The sequence below is a fragment of the Festucalex cinctus genome, chromosome 13 (assembly GCF_051991245.1).
Source record: "Festucalex cinctus isolate MCC-2025b chromosome 13, RoL_Fcin_1.0, whole genome shotgun sequence".
Lineage (NCBI taxonomy): Eukaryota > Metazoa > Chordata > Actinopteri > Syngnathiformes > Syngnathidae > Festucalex > Festucalex cinctus.
Genome location: NC_135423.1, coordinates 13,759,032 through 13,781,362, shown reverse-complemented (window position 1 = coordinate 13,781,362; position 22,331 = coordinate 13,759,032). Strand labels below are relative to the sequence as shown.

The following is a 22,331-nucleotide window of genomic DNA, read 5'->3' as shown; positions in this document are numbered from 1 at the left end:
TCATCTTCACCTTTCTATTCACTGTATTCTCGCGCCGTCTTCCTTTTGTCGACAATTTTCTTTTCTTGCATCTCACTAAAACCCTCAAGGCATTTTCTGGCAAATGATTACACCACACTCCCCCTCATTGTGCCAGTGCCTTGTCTGCATCTTCAATGCTATAAACACACAAACACATCCTTTGTTTAACCTCTCTCTGCAAAACTGTATGTGACGCACAAATACACGTAAAGGACAAATCCTGAGGGAAAAGATATCCAACGTGTACTTGGAATTGGCAATCAAGACACCGGGCACATATTTACATCCCCCTTGTCTTGTCCTCTCTCTCCCACTCTGACTCTGCCTCTATCTCCCCCACCCATGCCTCTCTGGCGGAGACACCGAGCCCTCGCTCACACTTGATATAGAGCTGTGAGGAGCAGAAGGAGCAGGGTGGCAGTAGAGGAGAGGGAGAAGCCGGGGGGAAAAAAAAAAAGGAGTGCACAGTTTTGGAGGTGGGAGTAGTTGTGAGATGCCTCGAAGGGACAGCTACTCCCACAAAGACCTGAAGGTAAGCCTGATGATACACGCGGCTGATGATAGCAGTATCACTGTAATCGGTGAATGGCATCTGCTTTGCATGATGGCTTACATTGCAACGTCCCCATCTCGAGATGCTTGCCAAATGAAAAGTGTACATCAACTGCGTGGATGAGGTCGCTTGAGTAAAACAAGACAAATTCAAGCGTCAAATATGGATGAAAGCAAAAAAAGCAATGAATAAGAAAAAGTGTTGACGGGTAAAGTGGTTGGGTAAAGCCTCCTCCATCAGCGCAATCTAATCACATAATCACATCTTGTTCTCCGCATCTTTTACCGCCGGTGTGACTGCGGTGATGCGTACAGCGCCGTGCATCTGCGTGCCCTCGTGGTTGGCGGGGGCAGGGCGATGATCGGGCTTCTGTGACGCAAAAACGTAGAGAGATGCTCGTTCATCTCCCCTCGTGCGCTCAGTGCAATGCAGGAGTTTACAGCGTGAAGGTGCGTCTGTGTTACTCTCAGCGCATGAGGAGGAGGAGGAGGAGGAGAGTGGAGGGACCGCAGACACACAGCATCTTTTTTTTTTTGCTTTTAGCTATTCAACGGGAGCAGTGGATAAAGCAGAGGACGCGGGGGTAGTGATATCTGCTGGCTGTCTTGTCATGAATATTGTAAGCTACGCCAAAGCATTGACTGAAAATCATGTATATTGATTCCCTTGGAACAAGCATCTCAACCACATACCCCTTGGTACTCACTTCAACGCACATCCGGAAAGTAGTTGCTGTAAAACTTTTATGGCAATGCAGTGGGCTGAGCGGGCGTATTAATCAAGTCCGGCTCCCCCGAAGCCTTCGTCCGCCCGCTATTTTCTTATCGCCGGGCGTCTTGGCAACGTGCCGAATCAGTCATCCTTTTTTAACATCTCTACTTTGGGAATAAAAAAACATGAAAAGTGAGGCGTCACTGCTCTCTTAGTTAAAGAAAGTAAAGGCAGGGCAAGTTCTAACAGCCTGATTTCAAAATACAGCAACAAAGCCTTAGCCACTTCTCACAAGCTTCTTTTACCAGCAAAATCTTTAATGAGCCTGCTTGCAGCTGCTTGTGCCATTATTGGCTATTTCAAGTGCACTGGGGGAAGCATGAATAGCAAAGACGTAATGCTTTCTGATAGAAGGCCTTTTGACCTTATTATCTTTGCATCACCGTAACGGCAACTCAGCGCTCCTCTCCTGCTCGGTTGTTATCCGTGACCACATCTCCCGAAAAAACGGGCAAAAGAGGGCAAAGGTTTGTTCATTAGGAGACTCTCCAAAGTCGGTGAATTATGAAGTGGATGTGTTTATAAAGTCAGGCTTGGATAAGGGCACATCGGGCCAACCTCAAAGGCAGGCATTCATATCATGTGCTTATCCAGGAATACAGACTTCTTCTTGGTTACACATTTTAGCCATTAATAATGTTACTTTGTATTCATTTATTCATCTTCTACATTAATTCAGTAATTCTTCACAGATTGCGGTGTTCTCTGACTGTGTACGTAGCAAGGACAGTACTATAGTACTATATTTCCTGCAAAGTGGTCATCCCACTAATAGATACCATACCCCAATTAGTCACTAGGTGTGTCCTTCATGTAAAAAAAAATAAATGCCCCTCATTGATGTGCTCTTCTTCATATCAAGGAGAAAAAAAACGTGTAGCAGCTATATTTTTTTTCTATTGTTCACAGACAGCCATTAGTTCACTTCTGAGTCCCTTTGAAATCTGTTACTGATCAGAACAGCAGAACTTACCACAGCAGTTTGACAGACGAATGTGGAGAAAGATAGTGTGGAAATGTGTGTATGTTTTGGTCTTAGAATGATAACGGTATATAATTCAAATTTAGCATCTGAATATTAATGCAAACTTGACTATGAATATATTAAGCAGTATAAAATTGCTTATATAATTCGATCACCCCATAGGAAAAAAATACTCATAAATCAAGCAATGCAAATTCAAGTGCACCTACGACTCCAAGCATCAAGATTTATAGTACGGCCCACTCACTGATTCGCCAAAAGCCTCACTAAGCTGATGTATTTCTGCTTTGGTACAGTGCAGCATGTGCAAAGCCATCCGTCACCTTTGGACTGATATTCCACCTATGGCCTCTTTGCATTCTGTTTTGTCTTTTGACTTTACGCACACGTACTGGAGATGCACACTCACATCAGTGCATTTTGCTGGAATTTAATCGAGGCTCCTTATTTGGAAAATACTACAATGAGTAGAAGTGGGTTCAGGTCACCTTTCATACTGCAGCTATTCAACAGTGTAACAACATTCATGGTCTTCAAGGCTCATGTGCAAGGAAATAATATGTAGGTTTACCCGAAAAATAATAGCCTGGTGCAGTGTCAAACCCAGATAAGCAGTGTATGTTGTAGGGGGTGAGGAGTCGATGTTCCAATTGTTCCTTACTAAGGATTACAAGCTTGCTTGAGATGTATAGGTTGTGGTTCAGTTAAATGCATGGCACTTTTTGTATTACTATTATTGGGAGTCTGCTCGTTCAAATCTGACTTGTGATCTTTTTAGGCTTTAATTTACACTCACATTAGATCATGCCACACGCCAGAGCTGTTGTCATGGCGATGTGTTGTCTTCAAGGCTCAGGAAATTGTTGATTTTCTTTTCTGTGCTGTTAAAATGAGCGAAATGAAGAAATTGTTGAATTGTGTTGCATTTTTCATAATGTGTGTGTGTGTGTGTGAAAATTGGAAGTTTCGAACATGCAGCCCTCATTCCTTTCATTTTTGTTGTCGATGCTGTCTGGGACAGATGCATTTTCACACTAGTGAACTGAGAAGTTTACCGCAGTTACAAAGACTAACCGTCTTAAACCGAGGCGAGTCGAGCCTTGAAGTGGCTAATGACACTAAAGGAGAGTCCTCATTAATGGATTTTACCCTTATCTGTGAGCAGCAGGTGCCTGGTTGTGAGATGAAATACTTCTGGAACATTTAGTCCTAAGGCCAGTGAGGATTAGCCTTCCTTTATCTGACTTGAATGTTTTAATAGCGGCGAATTCTTTGTCTAATTCATGAGTACTGCCTTTGTTAAGATAGGCAGACAATAGCGGAGATGTTTTGGATGTGTATCTGATAAACATTCAGGTTGTGCCAGTTTGACTGAACCCAAGTGAGAATTCCTGCATCCTTACGGCGTCTGCATTACTACATTTCTAATTGCGGATGCAGGAAGCGTGCAAAACTCTCATGCGATCTAGAATGTAAAACACTACCTCAATAATTGGCTGCAAACAAGAACACGTACATATTTTAGTTGCTAATAAACTTCCTTATAGTGCATTCGGATTACTGCAAAATGAGGACGAATCAACATCACTAATGAAGGGAATCTCTTTTTAATTTATGCAAATTGTACATAATTTTAAGTAAAATAAGACTGTTAATCACTGCAGTGCCATTAAAAAGTGGGAAGGGAGCACATACAGCTCTTTTTACACATGAGCGCCCCCCCCCCCCCCACCTTTTTTTTTTTTAAACAGGTTTTATGCAAGCATCGAGCGAGCGTGAGCATCTTTCTCCCAAGGGAAATACATTCCCATACATTTGCAGCTCATTAACACAGATGAAAGGGAGAAACGGGGGATGGCTAACAAGGCCACATCATTGATTTTCTTGATATTTTATAGTCATTTGTTGATTGACTTTCTTGGAAACTGAGGGACAGCTGGGTATCTTCTTAACGCAACTTGTCAAAATTGTGAAGTTGCAATACAGTTTGGTCTGATTTATATGCTTACTTTACACCTGAAAGATTATTTTAAGTTGCTATTACTGCCAAGGCCGACAATCAATCACTAATAAATGGATGGACACTGTCGACAAAATTCACTTCGGATCTGGCATTTAAACTAAACTTTCTTAGTAATAAAGTCATACATCGGAAATATCAATCTTAACCATTGATCGTCAACGGGTCGATCCTTTCTTTCTAGTTTATTAAAAATTCTCGCCCTGCCATATACAGTACAAAGTAAGTCTTAACACATTGAATTGCAGTGATATCACTGGCTAATTAGAAACCTTTGTTCAAAAGCAGGCTAACTGATGTGCATGATTAATAAATGTTGTTTCTCCTTTGCACTTACTACGACCATTGGAGGACATATGGATGTGAATATATAATACTCAAGTAACAAATAATGATGCTTCATAGCGTCAGAGTGCAAGCGAACCAGTGAGGTAGATACAGTGCAAGACGAGTGTGATTGAGCACAGAAACGTAATTCCGCTGACGTAATGTATATATACAGTATCGTTCGGCAAAACATTAGCAACAAAGCAGTCAAAGTGTTATAACTGAGTTCCTTGCACAGTATTAAAGATGGCCTGAAGTCATGTGGAAACTGCGTCGCTAGCAATGATTAGTGTTCAATCAGTGTTCAACTAACTGGTGTGACCTTTTTGCAATGCCGTGTGCATGTTTACGTTACAGCAAGCTATTTTTTGACTGCCTCGAGTCTTGTTGATGCAATTCTCTATAATTGTTTTTTTTCTGTTTTAAAGTTGACATGAGTTTTAATATAAAATCTGCAGTTGAGTGCATGAATGCCCATGGCCACTCTTTTGTGGAAATATGAATTTCTTTTCATCCACATAGTTACTCTGCTATATTTCTTTGCTTGGCCATCATTCTCTCTAACTATGAGGTGCCCCTAGTAACGTAGAAGTTCAAATGTAAGCCCTGGATAACAAAGTGTCTGACACCAACACCAGATTAGAAACATTTGAGGGTTTGAAGAGGGTTGCGGTGTGGCTCCTGGAGGTGTTGCGCTTTGAAACCATCCAAGTTTTGAATAAAACTGAGGACATACTACCAGTTGCGGGTGAGTGACACACACTAAAGACTGTTGGACAACTGTAAGTGGCTTGGATATTTTCAAGGGTGTCAGGAAGTGACTGAGGGATGTGGCGAGAGAGACAGAGAGTGATTGAGAGACTCTGACATATCATTAGGGAAATTGTTCTCCAGTCAGTGTGAAAGGGACGTCTCAATGCCGCAGTGTCACTCCGGAGAAGGTCATCCATGAGAAGGGTAAAACTTGATACACTCGGCTCGCTATCGGACATAATGGGAAAACGGGGAGGGAGGGTTGGTATGAAGTTTGCATACGCGAGTCTAGAAGCATATCAGTGTTAGTCCGGCCTGGAGCCAAACTTGCTCGGGACGTTTTTAGTCATTTGACCTGCCCGACCTCAACGTGTCACAAGTGAATAAAGATAGGGACAAAGTCCTTGTTATTTAATGGGCCCATCAAGGCTGGGGACATAATCGTGACACTACCAGTAACAGTAACTCATTGCTGTTACTTCAAGGAAAGCAGCCTCTTTGATAAACTTCGACATTTAGTTGCAGTATTTTTTATGATGTGCGGATTGATACAAAACTATCAGTAACTCCAATACCAGATTTTTCTGCTCTAAAATGAATACTCAAATCAAAATATTGCTATCTTTTGATACAGGAGTCATTTGAGGTAGCATATTAAAAGTAACTACGCCATTGAGGTTTTGTCTAAATGATAAGCGGTTGGTGGGAACTACTTGTTCTTCTGCCTGGCCGAAGCACGCCACGTCACGCCACGTTGCTCAGTCACTTAGTCTCACTTTGAAAACACCTCGGGTTATACCACAAGACATGAGGCATTTATGACGAGGACTCCGTGTAAACAGTGCTAAACACTTTAGTTGTTCACGTGAATAAATACAGTTGGGAAATCAGTATCAAAAAACAAAAAAAAAACATCCATTTTCTGTATTGCTTATGCCCACTAAGGATCCATTTTCCGTACTGCTTATGCCCACTAAGGTAGCGGGTGTGTGAGATGTGGTGCACCCTGAACTGGTCGCCAGCCAATCGACAACAAATGCACGCGTCAAGAAATAGCAGCAGAGTTCAACTCGGAGTTATAATACGTGTTATTACTGAATTAACACATGGATCCAGTGTTATGAAACATCAAGTTCTTGTCGGCTGCCTCAATATACTTCTAAAAGATAAATAACAATAATAATATATCTCTCGGTTGTTTTGTATTTTTTCTGAAGTGTTTTTTGTTTGTCCGTTTGCTTTTTTTTAAATAAATAATCAGACACATTATTTGTGGTATCAGTATCAGTTCGGTATCACTGATACCAGCTTCAATTTGAATCATTATCTGATCAGAAGGAAATTTATGGCATTTAATATTGCTACTTAATATACACCGCTTGGTTACTGTTTACAGTTGTTTGACTATTTTTTTCTTGCGTGTATGGCAGGTTTTTTTTGTTTTTTGTTTTTTTTTAACAGTTTTTGAACATTTTTTCCTGCACCAACAGCAAATTGTAAACTATGACTTTTAAAGTATACGGATGAGTAACCAGTAATGTTGCAGTTGCATTTGTATTCTAAACTGCTAGAGGTGATATTGCTGACTTTGCAACATACTACTACAATGCATGGATACTATTTGTAACTATCATGCCATTGGGATGAAAGCACTATAATCCATTATGCATGACTTCAACTGCAGACAAGGTTAGCGCTAACTACACAAATGTGTCAATATCATGGTGATATAAAGCTATTGCTTATATATATATTACGGGGATTGATTTTCACTACACAATCATCTTGCCTCCGTGTTACTGTGGAAACACTACAATGAGTACTATAACTATGTTAGTAATTACACATTTGGTCTTTCTTTTCATATGAACTGTATTACTTGTGGACTTTTGTGGTGAACAGTGCTGCTTCAATAGAATGAACAATATTCAACAACATGCTTTTGCCTGTGTAGGGAAGCAATTTATTATTATAACCTATACATTTTATGCACAAACACTGCTCTTATTGATTATAAAATATGCTGTTCAATATGTTCTATATCTAGAAGCAAGCTTACTGGTACGTGAAAGCAAAGTAAAAAGTCATGTTTGAATTTATAATAAAAGCTTCGACATCATTGTTGATGGTGCGCTCAGTTATACTAAAGAGAATAAAGTCAGAGTCAGGACAAAACACCTATTGCAAATTACGTGATCTCAAATCACGGTGAACCAGCCTGTCGAGCCTTCCATGACCTTGCTCAAAGAATTGTAATTTGCAACATGGTCCACTTCAAGCTAGTGCCAGTGTTTAGCAAATACGTACATGGGCTGTCCATGAATTTGACTTTACTGCTGTATCCACCGCAGCGCAATATTCAAGACATTGCATCCTGTTACTTTGAAGACCAACAGATATAATACTCCTGTTATCAACACAAACACTATTCAGCAAAAGCATCCAGTCACTCTCCTGGTTACAAGATAAATGCTTGTTAGCCTCTTTAACCACCAAGATAATGTGTGAGCCACAATCAGTCTCATTGACGTTTTGGTCCAATTCACAAACCTCCATGGATCATGCTAAATTCATGAGAAGCAAAAATGACGGGAATGACTTGGATGTATTCAGTGAGAAGCTTTGTGTGTGTTCCCGCACATGCTGCCTGTCTCCCTGCTCAGATGCCTGTCACGTCACTCTGCCCTTTGCTTTGGACCATCAATGTCAACACCACATTCCTGTGTGGGCCTGATTTGTGATGTGTTCCTCTCACTTTTACTCGGCCACCTCCTGGTTGCCTCACTTTGCTGGTCAGCTATCAAATTGATTGATGCTAGCGACCGATGACAAGGAAATGTCGGATGGATCGTCAATCAGCCAGAATACATCATTTATCCGTATTTCTTTTAGCACCGTTGATTACTGAGCACTGGGAAATCCCTGGCTCCTTTGCTGAATTAACAGTCACTGATTTTCAAACAACACCCAGGGGCTCTCTAAATTAATTGCCTCGTGTAGCTTGAAAGGTTTAACCGGATTACCGTGAAAAAAAATAGGGCTTCTCACATGATCTATCAACTTTACGCAAGGGACAATCACACAACTTCTTGTTCGCTTGGATAAATGCTACCAGTGAGCATAATTCATGCATTCTTCCTTTGCCAGGAAACAATGTCAAAAACAGATCTTTAGGCACAAACTGCATGGCATATTTTCTCAAAAAGGGGCCTCTAATATATACAATGTGCTTCAATTAACAAACCAATGCCTATCTTCAAACAGATGCATCCTCCATTTTTTTTTTTTTTTTTTTTTGGAGGGAATACTTTTAGTGAAGATGGAGATGCCAGTGCAGTGAAAAGTAAAAGTGTTGCTCCAATTTGACTTTAACTCATTTACTCCCAATAACGTATAAATATGTTTTTTTTATGTTCTAAGTGTCCCAAAGACGTATTCATAAGTTTTTTTTGGTTGTTTTTTTTTATGCTAGAGCATACAGAAGGCTTTGATGCAGCCTCTCAACTGCAAAGAACGGTTGCAGAAATGGGAGTTATTACACAAACGGCCAGCAGGTGGCAGCAGATCAAAGGAGATCAACCAGCTCTCTTCTAATGCCAATTGCTGCAAAACGGAAACAGATAGAAACATACTTTTTTTTTCCTGATGAAAGAAGAGACTTTAATCTTTCTTTTGATGGGTTCCATGCTTTTATAGCAATAGAACACAATATTCTGTGGGCCTTACAAAATCAGTCAAAATCCAGTAAAACAGCCGGGGGTGAACGGGACTGCTTCTATGAAAATGGCTGGGAGTGAATGAGTTAATTTAAAATTTGGTTGAAAAATAAAGCATAAAGGCCATGATTGCAGAAATTCAGACAGAGTGGCAGATGACAATGGCATGACGTCATTTTTAATTGCCATCTCAAATAAATAACATTGATTTGCGAACGTTATTTCACTGAACATTTGGCCCTCCTTTGTAGTTTTTCACATAGTGGTTATGAGACATGTATGTGACACATTATACATATTGTATGTGGTTCTCCTCGTGTCATTACAAAAAGCCTTATCAGATAATATGCTGTGTTGTTAATGTTATTTGTTGTTTGTGTTTACCTATAGTGTAATATTACGAGTGTATGCGCATCGCCTTATTGTACACTGATTTAGTGCTTTGTGTAGTGACATCCCAAAAAGTAGCAAGTGCAATGCACCACAATGTAATGAGGTAAGAGTCGTGATCCCTACAGGCATATATATGTAAGTATAAGTAAAGAGTATGACAAGTACAAGTTTTCCAAAAAGCTATTTAAGTAAATGAAAATGTGTAAATCTAGCACCTTACTACCCACTTCTGAAAATATAACTTATTTTAAAAAAATATGAAAATGAAATGAAAATATAACTTATTTTCAGAAGTGTGTAGGAAACTGGGTTGAAAATAAACCTGTTGCTTCATTAATCGACGTAACTAACAAAATATATATCAGCATAGTTTTGTCGACGAGCAGCACTCCCACTGGTCTGTTTTGCCTGGCACGTCCATTATTCAAAGTGAGACGGTGCAGAGAAAAGTCTGTACTGTAGTTCTGCCTTGAACTGCAGCACATTATTGATATAGGGACTAAAAATAAATAGTCTTGCTAAAATATTCGTACTAATACATACAACAATAGATTTCTGTTATACCTTGCAGTTGAGTAAATAAATGTCTCTGGTTTACATTAAAGAAATGTGGCATACACGGGCAATTGTGGCCATTTGTAGAACAAGTAAGCTTTTAAAAGAAACCCATTTCAAACAACCATGGTGGGTTTGTGTTCTGCCTCGTAGTTGCTGACAGTATTGACAGGTTGATAAATTGAGGAAATTTACATGGCAGGAGAAAAATAATGTGCCTACAGTGTTGTAATTTCAACTCCAAAAGAACATTGTTATTGGAGGAAAAAGAAACCTTGCTGCTTTTTTTTTTTATTTTAATACAAAGGACTAATAAAAGACAACTCCTGTCTGGGCGATAATGGCAACATCTTCCTATGTCCTGCAGGTGTGGTGCTTCAGCTGAGGATGGCGGGAGATTCCAGAATCCTCATGGACCACAACATGGAGATAGGTGTCACGCCTGCACAGGTAAAACTGAAAAAGCCAAACCTATTCATGCCACGGACTATTTAGTAGATTAGTCACATCAGAGAGAAGCTGGTATGAAGAAAGAGGAGATCAAGAATACAACATGGGGAGAACTGACGGTTTGAGGAGTAAGTGGAGGAGAACCCGACTAGTATAACTGAAGCTGTTTCGCCAAAAGGGAACTGATTGCAACTCGGTCTTCCTTCCCGAGCATGGTCAGGAAAGCTCAATAAGTGAAAACATCACCCACTTACCACTGTAGTGTAGAGAGGACTAATGAATTTGTGTTAGGGCCGTTACCCGCAAGGACTGTATTGACTACGTTGGCCAAAGATTGGGTGGCACTATTTGTGACAGCTTCATTAATCACTGTTAGCTCAAGCCTGATGGGCTTTTTATTTTGTCTTTCATTTAAAGCAAATCTAAAAACAAATACTGTACATATATTCACCAATTCAAATGAAAAGTTGATAGACGTGTTTTCATTTGATTTATAGATCTCAGTACAGTTGACTAAAAGGAGCTCAACAGACACTGAGTGAATGCTTCGTCATCAAACCACTAATTGCAGTGCCAGTCAATGAGCATCGTCTTTCAATTTTTCCTTGTCCAAATGTTTCTTAAACAAAGATCACCTCGAATTGATAGCAGAAAACTCAATACGCTCAAGTGACGTGTGTGCATCAAGAGGTGCTCAACAGTAACTGACGTCTCAAAAAAACTTGCAAGACTTCTGGCTGATTCTACAAAATGTAATTAAAGAATCTTCAAGAAGATTATTTACTGTAGGTGCATTGTATATTTTGCCATCAAAGCTCCAAGGTTGCAAGAAGAAGCACTGTAACTTTACCGGAGCTAAGCCGACGTCAATGAAGGATTTAAAGGGACAGGATTTGTTTTGTTTTTCTTTTGACACAACACAACATATATTCAATTTGCCAATTCAAATTGGAAGTGTTAGGGAGTTGCCCGCATGTCCTTAGTCTGTTTGAAAGATGTCACAATCCTCATCTCATGTGTGCGCACATCCAAAAATAGTAGCAAAAATGTAGATTTTTACAGTCGTGATTTTTGGGATATGACTTGAAAGCATCTCATTTTCAGAAAGAAATAAAATGGGTACTATGTGGAGGATGCAATCAGTATCTTTGAGCGAGCTGGAGGATGTTCGGTTGTTCCGATGCAAGTTTGCCAGGATCCCAGGTGTGAAGTGAGAGGACAGAGGGGAAATAGTGAGAGGCAGAGGGCAGCAGTGGAGCCAGATCGTTTACTGGAATTGTGCCAACAAAGAGTCAACGTCCTTGAGTTTTTTTTTGTTTGCCCTAAGGTGTTCTCCCCCTTGCTCCGATATGTGGACACCACTCACAACAAGAAACAACATTTTGCGAGTGGGCTTGTACTATTCGGATGTGTAGTTCCCCCTAAACTCAGTGAGGTAGATACAATTTTGACATGCAATTAATCTTGAAAATGTATATATTGTCAAAAGCTGACTAAGCTGTTCTTACACAGCACACCTCGATTGGTGCGTCACTTTTATAGACTGCAAAATATGTGACCTTTCGTCACCACTGCAATGACAAGCCAACAATTTTGTAGCTTTTGGTACGCATTAGCAGTGGGCATTTAACTCACTCATCACTCACTAACATTCACTTACCGTAATTGACTGTCAATTTCAGAATGTTATTAATAATAAGATGGAATAATCAGAAAGACCTAAGGATACCCTAATTTAGGGATGACCAAGTCCGTTCCTTGAGAGTCCCTACCCAGCTTGTGTGAGATGTAGATGTAGATCCCTCCTCCTCCAACACACCTGAATCAAATGATCACCTCATCAGCAAGTTTTGCAGAAGTCTGATCTTGATCATATGAATCAGGTGTGTTGGAGGAGAGAAACATCTAAAACGGGCAGGATAGAGGCTCTTGAGGACCAGGACATTAATTCATCAAGGATATCTATCTATCTATCTAGCTATCTATCTATCTATCCATCTATCTATCTATCTATCTATCTATCTATCTATCTATCTATCTATCTATCTATCTATCTATCTATCTATCTATCTATCTATCTATCTATCTATCTATCTATCTATCTATCTATCTATCTATGTTTCATTAATGCAGGGAAAAGCTGAATGTCACTTCTTCTTGTCCCATACTGATGACATCATATTGCTCTTTCAACAGCTGTTGATGCTGAATCAACAGCCTCTGCTGGATGAAACCAAGTAGTGCACTCTATTTCCGTCTTAATGATTAACTGATTACTGTTTCAAGCTGCTGCTTTGAATGTGAAATGCAATTCACAATGAAGATTTTTGGACTCATTAGTGAAGAGAACACAGCATAACTGTAGTCTCTTATATTAAAGGTGCTGAAGGCAGAAAGTTGAAATTAGAATCGCTACTGCCACCTGTGGCTGAAAAATAAAACTGCACACTCCCTTCCTCACGTACACAATGCGCATATGATGTCACATCCTCAAACAGAAGATGGGAAATTCAAACCTGAATCCAGTCTGAAAACTGGCAAGGAGTACCCATTGTGAACAGTTAAAGTGTTCATCTACTAACTAGACGATGTCATAAATGGTCAAATAAAAAGGTGATTGTAAAGATATTTTTAGGGCAAATTGTTACATAATATAACAGAGCACTGGTTAGCACTTCTCCCTCACATTTTAGAGGTTGTGCGTTCGAGTTGTGTCCTTCTGTGTGGAGTTTGCATGTTCTCCCCATGCCTGCATGGGGTCAGGTAATTAAGTTACTCCGGTTTCCCCCCACATTACAAAAAGACACATGGGTTAATTGTAGACTCTAAATTGTCTGTAGGTGTGAATGGTTGCCTTGCAATTAGCTGATTGCCTCTTGTCCAAAAGTCAGCTGAGACTGGTGACCCTAGTGAGGACAAGCTAAAAAATAAAATAAAATCACATTTCTCTCCATCATTTACATGATCATACCTTTTGAGAAAATGTTAAGATCCATCCATCCATTTTCTTGACTGCTTACTCCTCACAAGGGTCGCAGGGGGTGCTGGAGCCTATCTCAGCTGGCTTTGGGCAGTAGACGGGGTACACCCTGGACGGGTTGCCTGCCAATCGCAGAAAATGTTAAGATTGAATATGAAAAGTACGTAAACACTTTTGTAGTCGCCTTTCTCTGACATTGTCTCTTTCTCTTCCCTTTCCGTATAGGTGAAGAAGCTTCCTAAACACTTACGGGAGGCCCAGATATCAACAGAACGAACACATTTGATATCTGACCCCGCCAAGAAGCCACGTCAGCGATATGTGCAAAAGGATGGCAAATGTAACGTTCATCATGGCAACGTGCAAGAGACCTACCGTTACCTCAGTGACTTGTTCACAACACTGGTCGACCTCCGCTGGCGTCTTAGTCTTTTTATTTTCACGCTAGTCTATGTCGTCAACTGGCTTTTCTTTGGCTTTCTGTGGTGGCTGATTGCGCTCATCCGAGGGGATCTGTTGCATGCAGACGAAGAGGGCTGGACCCCCTGCGTGGAGAACCTCAACAGTTTTGTCTCTGCTTTCCTATTCTCCATTGAGACTGAGACCACAATTGGGTACGGATATCGTGTCATCACGGAAAAATGCCCGGAAGGTATCATCCTGCTTTTGGTGCAGGCCATACTGGGTTCCATTGTCAACGCCATGATGGTCGGCTGCATGTTTGTGAAGATCTCACAGCCAAAGAACCGCGCCGAGACCCTCATGTTCTCGCACAACGCAGTCATATCAGTGCGAGACAACAAGATGTGCCTGATGTTTCGGGTGGGGGACCTAAGGAATTCTCACATTGTGGAGGCCTCCATCCGAGCAAAGCTTATCCGCTCGCAGCAGACCAAGGAGGGCGAGTTCATCCCGCTCAATCAAACGGACATAAACATCGGCTTTGACACGGGTGACGATCGCCTGTTCCTGGTGTCGCCGCTCATCATTTCACACGAGATCAATGAAAAGAGCCCTTTCTGGGAAATGTCCATGGCACAAATGGAGAAGGAGGAATTTGAGATCGTGGTCATCCTTGAGGGCATGGTGGAGGCCACAGGTAAGAAACTGTGTCGATTGATGAGTGAGAGATTGACAGTTTGTGGAAAATGGTAGGGTTATAAGAAAATCTGAGCTACTATGAACTGGTCCTTGGTGGAAAAAAAGTTTGGGCACCGTTTCTCTTGTGAGCTGTAAGACTAAATGGAATGGAATATTTAGAGTATTTCTCGAAGCTGACCTAATTCGACAGAGCTGCTGGTGTTTATTTATCCGAAAACTCGACATTTTAAAGTAAATGCCACTTACGGGTACAAATCGCCCATACCATTTTACACGTGTAGTCAATGCTACCCGCATTTCCAATGTTGCTATACTTCAAGTATATTTCAAAACGAGTTAAGTTTAACTACCAACACTGCTCAACATTGTTTAGGGTAAATGCCAAGCCCTTGAAAACTGCTTCAGGCTGGTTACATTTAAAAGACAGACGACACCAGGGATTTCTGTAAAGTTCCAAAAATCCTCCTAGTTCCAGACATAAGATCAGAATTTACGATATCTTATTGTAAAACGTTCCAAATTGTGTAAAAATAGTCTCAAAATCAGTTCCCTAACTGCTATAAACATCTTAATGATATGATTAAAATGGCCCATAGCTGGCTGTTAATTGTCTGTAATAAGGTTTCCGTCTGTTTTGGCTGAAGCAGGTATTGTGATTTTCTTTAGCTCTTTCTTGGCCACTGTTGAATACGTAATTATGATTTATTTTGACTAAATGTACAGTATAACATGACTAATCATGATGGTACTAATGTATGTTCTTGGACACAGTTTGCTTCAGTAAATGAGGCACATGGACTGATTAGGAGGGTTTACACTCCTGGACAAACATGCACAAAGCACAACGCTCCCTGGTGCGATCAGGCATGGCGTTGCATGCATCTGAACATTTCTGCTCTATTTCACATTAGATTTTTATATTTATTTTCTCTCTCAAAGCACCAGTAGTCATCATGCTTCCTGATCACACTGCTGGATACTTGACTCAGGCATTAAATCACCCCTTGCTTCACTAGCACAAACCGCTGCAGTGTTCAAGGGTTAGTGTCTTTACTGTCCTTTTCCGCCGGGCAATGGGCCAATCTGCCCATTGCCTATACCGCAACGCTCCACACACACTGTCCCCCCCGAGACTCTTAAAACAATCTTACGCCTGAGAAATGCAAGTTCGCTTAGTTTAATGATTTGTCATCACATGCCGGTAGCGTTTGTGCCAGTACTCAAGTTTGGTTCGACTTGCGCACCGCCAAACACCAGTTTGTGTTTACATTGGCAGAGAGTCAAGCCATAGCTATGACACAGCATCACCAATGTATCATCCGGTGACAGCGTACAAATCTCTTTACTAAGCAATGACAGGAGGTTATTGGCTCTTTGCCATAAAATAGCTAGTGACTGAACATACGTGCCATGAACATTCAGCTACTGATGTAAGAGTTGGCGTTAGTCTGGCACCAGTTTTGCAAGATCCAAGCTCCAACTAGGCACATGGAAGCCTTCCTGAAATAGATACACATTAATTTTACCATCAGAGTAAAAAAAAAAAGTAACTGTAGCTATGTAATTTTATAGACGTATCGTTCTTCATTAGATAATTGCAAAGTCCATTGTTAGGCAAAACAGCCAGCACCTTATCAAACCATGTTAAAAAAAAAAAAAAAAACTTTCAGATCAACTATCATGTCAAATCCTATTCTGCACAGTACCAAAAATGAACCTTAGGTTATGTAGACATATTTCTATATAATGGCAACATTGATTAACTCATTCACTCCCAGCCATTTTCACTGAAGCATTTCCTGTGTTTTGCTGGATTTTGACTGATTTTGATTCGATTCTTCAGGGGGGGAAAAAAGTATATTTCTATCTAACTGTTTCCATTTTGCAGCAATTAGCATTAGAATATAGCTCAGTTTCATCATTATTCACAAAACTGTTTGAAACTGTGGGGAAAACAGCTTGTTGCAACATGGCCCTGGTTAATCTCTTATACTCTACTGCCACCTGCTGGCCGTTTTTAGAATAACTACCATTGCTTCAACCATTATCTTCAGTTCAGAGGCTGCATCAAAGCCTTCTGTATGCTCTAGCATTAAAAAAACAAAACACAACAACGTGTAAATACGTCTTTGGTACAGTGGTAATATTTCAAATAGAACATATTTATACGTCTTTGGGAGCAAATGAGTTAATGATAACCCCCCAAAATATGTTTGTACAAATAGAAGAATCTGCAGTTGGGTAAATCAACAACTCCAGCCACTACTTGTAGAATTATAATATTCTCGTCTTAGAATCAAAGACATCCTTACTCAGTCTTGTCTCGGAGAGAGATTTTTGGTCAAAACTGGTTGAGACCAGACCATTACTACTGTGATCAGTGAGAAACGCAGAATGCATGTGCCGCCCTACCTTACCAGTGTCGCCTTGAGTGCCACACTGCCTAGATTTGAGATTGTTTCATTGTACTATTTCAAAAACAACAAAGGAGAGTTTGTTTTTGTTGTTATTTATTTATTTATTTATTTATTTATTTATTTATTTATTTATTTATTTATTTATTTATTTATTGTTGCAAACATACTGCTTATTTTGTTACATATTATTTTTTCGTGATTTTTCTTTAATATATACAGTCTAGGTCTTGTCTTGGTCTTGACCTCCAAAATATTTGGTCTTGTGTTGATACAATCTAGTGTCAATAAGCTCTTGGTCTCGGTTCGTGTAGTCTTGAATACAATACAACACTATTAACATGCATCCGATATTGGATCATTCAGCAAGATGTCAGAGTGAAGTAAAAGTCAAACTCCATAGTTGCACATTCTTCAAAATGTTAACAAGTGCTCTAAGCTTCATTGATAACATTTTTTTCCCAACCATCATTATTTTGTCAACTACTATGTGTTCACATTAAAATACACTACATACGTAATGTGCACAGGGCAACCAGATAATAGCTGACTACAGATCGCAGAACAATCCACTCATAACCTCTAAATATCTGTGTTTGCTATAGATATATTTTGGTTATTGTTTTGGCAACTTCAAAGTCAGCTGAGCAAACTTCTTCGTGATTGTGCTGCAGTTATGATAGTTTCTGTGTCGGAGAGGCCCTGTCGTGTGTGTCAATGTTGCCGACAACAAACCTTGTTTTCATTATAGAAAGGGCCCTGATGATAGTACGTTTATGACAGTTTTGTCATCGTATATATCCCGTGTAATATTTATATATCAAATAGGTAGTGTTTTGTGGAACACAATACATTTTTTATGTAACAATGGATCTTGTAAATATTACAACCTACTCGTGCGTAGGCCTATTCTGACGTATTCATGTCTTGGCCAATAAAGGAAAAAATGTTGTTAATTACCATGCTAGCTATAAAATTTACACTACCTTAAAGGTGGAAAGGACGTTGAAGTGTCGTTAAATGAGGAAAAGGGGTTATAGCAGGGGTGGCAAACTGCGGTCCTCGAGGGCCAGAGTCCTGCATGTTTTATAGATTTCCCTACTCGAAGTGCAGCTGATTCCAATTAACAGGCTCGTTATCAGGCTTCTGCAGAGCTTGCTGATGAGCTGATCATGAAACAGCTGCGTTGAAGAAAGGAAATATCCAAAACCTGCAGGACTGCGGCCCTCGAGGACCGGATCTCGCCACCCCTGGGTATAGTCATCCTCAAAAAAACAATTATTGCATTTCAAAACGACCAATAAAAACATACATATTAATGTCCCTCTATAGGTCAGCAGACCTTTCCATCAAACGCGTACATTTGACTAATTTGGAAACATTGAACATGCTTGCATAAGACCAATTACATGGTCAAAAGGTTTAGAGTTAGCGCTAACCCGTAACCCCAACACACTAACCTCCACATCAGTCTACAGTCAAAATATACAGAAGAGTAAAACTGTCCCTTTCAAGTCCTCTTCGATTGTGAATCATCTTATTTTGACAACAACACACCCAAAGCTACAACACAAAGCCAAATACTCAACATGACTAAGAACGGAAAGCCTTGAGGGGAGCATATCCCCAGCATCATCAGAAATAAACACAGGGCAAATAATTCCACGAGTAACAAAGCTTAGTCAGCTCGAGACCTTATAATTAGCGTATATGGGAAGCCTGGAAGGGAAACACAAGGGCAAACTTCAAACGAGCGAAGGAGTTCCGAACAAAGCAAACATGTACATGACCTTGGCTGTTCTCTTTCCGTACTGTACAAACACTTGACATGAAAACATGTGCTAACTAACGCATATTAGGAGTATCATCATGATGAACTAATATGCAGGCAGTTAGTAATCAGCGTTGACCTCCACACATGCAGGTGGATGTCACAGGAGAAAAAAAAATAAATACTAAAGATGGCTTCATCCCATTAAGTCAGCATGTGCAATAACCAGGAAGTAGCTCACCTAAATGGTGCAGCCTTAATTATGGTATTAAGTGCTCTTTTATGTTTCTTCTTTAATGGGTTAAAAGGTTTCCCTTGAAAGGGTTCTTCTATAACAGAATCCTGGATGGAGGTGGATTACTGTAATGTGGTTCAATTATTGTTATTGATTTCAGGGATGCAGTGGAACCTCTAAAGTCGAGCGCAAGGCGGTATGCGATTCTGGTCAAACTATGATGTGGAAATCATTTAACTTATAGAAAATTACGTTTTCAATCCTATTTTGGAGTAGTCTTGACAGGACTGCTGGCTGTTTTATGCTTCCATGCATGTTATTTCTGAATCTATGGTCATCTTGGCATTTTTAATGGCATATGTATGATAAAGCAAAGAGAAAAACCACAAATTCTACCATTTTTGTTTGACTGAAAAACGAAAAATCAGAATTATGACTTTCGGGAACCCTGATTTTAGAGATTCTATTGGTGTTATAGTTTTTATTGCAAAGTTTTGAAAATGTTTCTCTCACCAAAAAAAGAAGTAATTTTATGTTTGTGAAATCTAGCAGGTCACTTTATTTTACCTAGCAAAGGACAGCCAAACATTCAGACTTCAGTATGAACTCATAGAAATCCACATTACTCCTACAGTTAAGAAAAGTAACAAACATGTTTATAGATAAACAAACAAAGGCTGACACTCACAATCTCGCCATAAAAAAGGCAAATATTTGACACGTTAAAAATAGAAATTGGGCCGCCAATTTCCAGAGGGAATTAAAAAAGAAAGGTCTATGAGCACCTCCTTGTGCGGCAACATAAGACACCACGTCAGTCTGAATCAACTGTACTTCTATTTTAATCGCATCGAATGCACGCTGTTTATCACAGGCGGCAACAGAGTGAGAAAATTGTGTGCACTGTTTTGCTTGAAAGGATGAATCTACTGATAACCTTTTCACCTTTCCACAAATAGTAGAAGAAGGTCACAAAAAGCCAGCTCAATTACTTGTGTTCGATATTTACGACAATTTGGGGCTTTTGCCTTTGCATAGAGCATCATTTACACAGAAGGTTTGACATAAACACAAAGAGCACCAACAGGGTCAACGTAAGTGTTACAGCTATTAATTTGACAGATGTGCTGCATGATTAGGGATTTCTGTATGCAGCATGAAAACTTTACTGACGTATTTCTCCCTTTTTCTTTTCATCTCTTTGTGTGTGTGTTTGTTGGCCTGTCCTCTTTTGATCTGTGTGTCTGCCCCTCTGTTTATACCTCTCATGTTCGTGTGGATGTATACGTCGGACTAGGGATGACGTGTCAAGCGAGGAGTTCCTATCTGGACACAGAGGTGCTTTGGGGTTACCGCTTTACGCCGGTTCTCTCCCTGGAGAAGGGCTTCTACGAGGTCGATTACAACAACTTCCACGACGTCTATGAAACCAACACACCCGCCTGCAGCGCCAAGGAAATGGCGGCGAAGCTTCGGGATGGGCCGCTATTGCCTCAGCTGTCGCTACTGAGCCCAGAACCAAAAACGCATCCTTTTGGCCTGTCTGACTTGGACCCACTAAGCCAGGATGAGGACAAGGAGGAGAGAGATTCAGGAGGTGACAAAGGAGAGACTAACGGCTCAGCGGCTGCTTTGGAGGAGACGCCCTTTGCTGATGGACTGCCTGGTTGATTAGCCATCAGACAAACTCACCCGAGTTGACTGAACCGTATTATATTTAATTTAGTCAATGGCCAGCTTGTATTGCAAGGCTTGGAGAAGCAAAACTGTTCTCCAGCCATTGAACCATGCAATACTCCTCTACAGTACTAGAGTGTCAATCTATAGCATAGATTGCTTTCTAGACACGTACTGTGAGTGCTGACACACATCTATATCTTCACTTAAAAGTTGGTGGTACCGATTGTCTTTTTATAATCCTATAATCATATCCACTTACCACTAATGCAGCTTACAGCGGGGTACACACAAAGACGATATGACAGTATAGCATTGCATTGTTCGAATGATGTGCGGTGCACTAATAACACAGCACACCGCACACTTAATCTGTCCTCCGACAATCAGTCTTGTCCCCTAAACTAGAGGTCTCACGCGAGCAAACGTTACTTCACATCGAGCCTTACCGCTTGTGGTAAGATTGGGATAACACTCAACTCAGTGAGTTGATCGTCCAAATCAGAAGTCCTCTCACTGTGAGCTTTGCCTCTGTTGCTCGTTGTCAACATCATTATTATATCATAAATATTGAATTCATGTGATTGTTGGCCCTAATGGGGGAGGTAAAAACTCTTAGAACACTCCTCAAATCCCAGGATGAATGGCCAGGATAATCATCAGATGATTATGTGTTCACGTGAATCAGGATTACTTTAATGTGTGTGCCCTGCTTAAGTTGTATCAGGATTGTATGACAAACTTGATCTGAAACAAGTAGTTGAGACAGATTGCACTGTGCTCCTTATGGATACAGCTATACTCTAATTTTTAAGAGTATTGATTCAGACACATGCTACTCTAAGATGATGGAAGGAAACACTTTCCACTGTCTAGATCCTCCTGCTTCACCGGGATTACATACAGTATGTAAGGCTAATAGTTTACTTGTAGGGACATCTAGAAAGCAAATGCAACCTGTACACAACCAATATGCAGTTTTCTTTTCCGAAACCCGCACTTTTTGTGTGTATCTTCATATTCATGTGACTAATTGTCTCTCGCACACAGGGAGGTTTGCCCCAAAAGAAACCAGCTTGTACCTCATTCTATGCTCATTTTCAGGGCAATTAGCTGCAGCAGAGAGACTGGTGAACGAAGACGCTATTGTGTGACTGACTGATTGGTTGTAAGAACCCCCCCCCCCCCCACACCCCTTCCCCGGGCTCCCCGTACAATTGTGAAGCTCCATTTAATTAAAAGCAGTGGTAAATCGAAATGGACAGCAGTTAACATGCATTTGGAAATTGACGAAGACGTGGTAGAAAGTTACAGAAGCCGAGTCAATTGATTTACATGTGACGACTAATGTTGTGGTCAAGACCACATGACACTTAGACTGTCAAGACATCTTTTTTTTTTTTTTTTTTTTTTTTTTGAGTCTTTTAGGATATCAAACCAACTCAACACCACGGCTGAGGCCAGTAATAACCAAAACAGCCAAAATCCGAAAAACGTGAGGAAATGTGGTCACTCAGTTGATGCAGATTAATTAATGCAACCAATGTGGAATTGATTCACACTCAAACTGGAGAAAACTCAACCTGGCAACATATCCATCTTGTACCTC

At 40.4% G+C, this 22,331-nt stretch overlaps 1 protein-coding gene across 1 annotated transcript; it reads left to right on the top strand.

The window, feature by feature from the left end:
• The first annotated feature begins 415 nt into the window (after positions 1–415).
• On the top strand, positions 416–22,084 carry kcnj5 (potassium inwardly rectifying channel subfamily J member 5). The gene is made up of 4 exons (XM_077541705.1): positions 416–553; positions 10,462–10,544; positions 13,750–14,623; positions 20,343–22,084. The coding sequence occupies exons 2-4, from the start codon at positions 10,482–10,484 to the stop codon at positions 20,714–20,716; spliced, it is 1,311 nt and encodes a 436-aa protein (XP_077397831.1). The 5' UTR covers positions 416–553; positions 10,462–10,481; the 3' UTR covers positions 20,717–22,084.
• The last annotated feature ends 247 nt before the right edge of the window (positions 22,085–22,331 follow it).